The 424-nt window shown below is 36.3% G+C and overlaps 1 protein-coding gene across 1 annotated transcript in view; it reads left to right on the top strand.

Moving 5' to 3' along the window:
- LOC119581982 overlaps positions 1 to 424 on the top strand; it is a 13496-nt gene that overhangs the window by 513 nt on the left and 12559 nt on the right. The window contains exon 2 of the mRNA XM_037930171.1: positions 34 to 140. Coding sequence (XP_037786099.1) covers positions 57 to 140 — 84 coding nt within the window. The 5' untranslated portion in view covers positions 34 to 56. The remainder of the gene's footprint in view (positions 1 to 33; positions 141 to 424) is intronic.

Raw genomic sequence — 424 nt, 5'->3', positions numbered from 1 at the left:
GTAAAAATCACCCTTGCCCATTCCTTCTTTCAGAATAGAATAGTGTGCCCTGCAAGATGACTTCATTAATAATATTAGCAACAGTGCTGGTCATGACGCACGCCCAGAGTTTTCTCACGACTGACCATACTTTTCGACAGGTGAGCATCTAATTATCTTATCATCTCACTTCACACGATTCGTCATACGAAACTATTTCTTGAATATAGCTAATCATCTTACTTCATATGATTCGTCATATGGAAATATTTCTTGAATACAGCGCGTTTAATTAACGAATCATCTCACTCCTTCTAATATATGAGATGAAAATATAATTTTTTAATGTAATGCCTGATGAGTATATGGATTCCCTCGTTATACCCTTTTGTAATTTGGATTCGTGTGTAATCAGGGTGTAATCAGGGTGTAATCAGGGTGTACA

Source organism: Penaeus monodon, chromosome 15 (genome assembly GCF_015228065.2).
Source record: "Penaeus monodon isolate SGIC_2016 chromosome 15, NSTDA_Pmon_1, whole genome shotgun sequence".
Classification (NCBI taxonomy): Eukaryota; Metazoa; Arthropoda; class Malacostraca; order Decapoda; family Penaeidae; genus Penaeus; species Penaeus monodon.
Note: the sequence above shows the minus strand (reverse complement) of the source record. Positions and strands in the feature narration are given on the sequence as shown.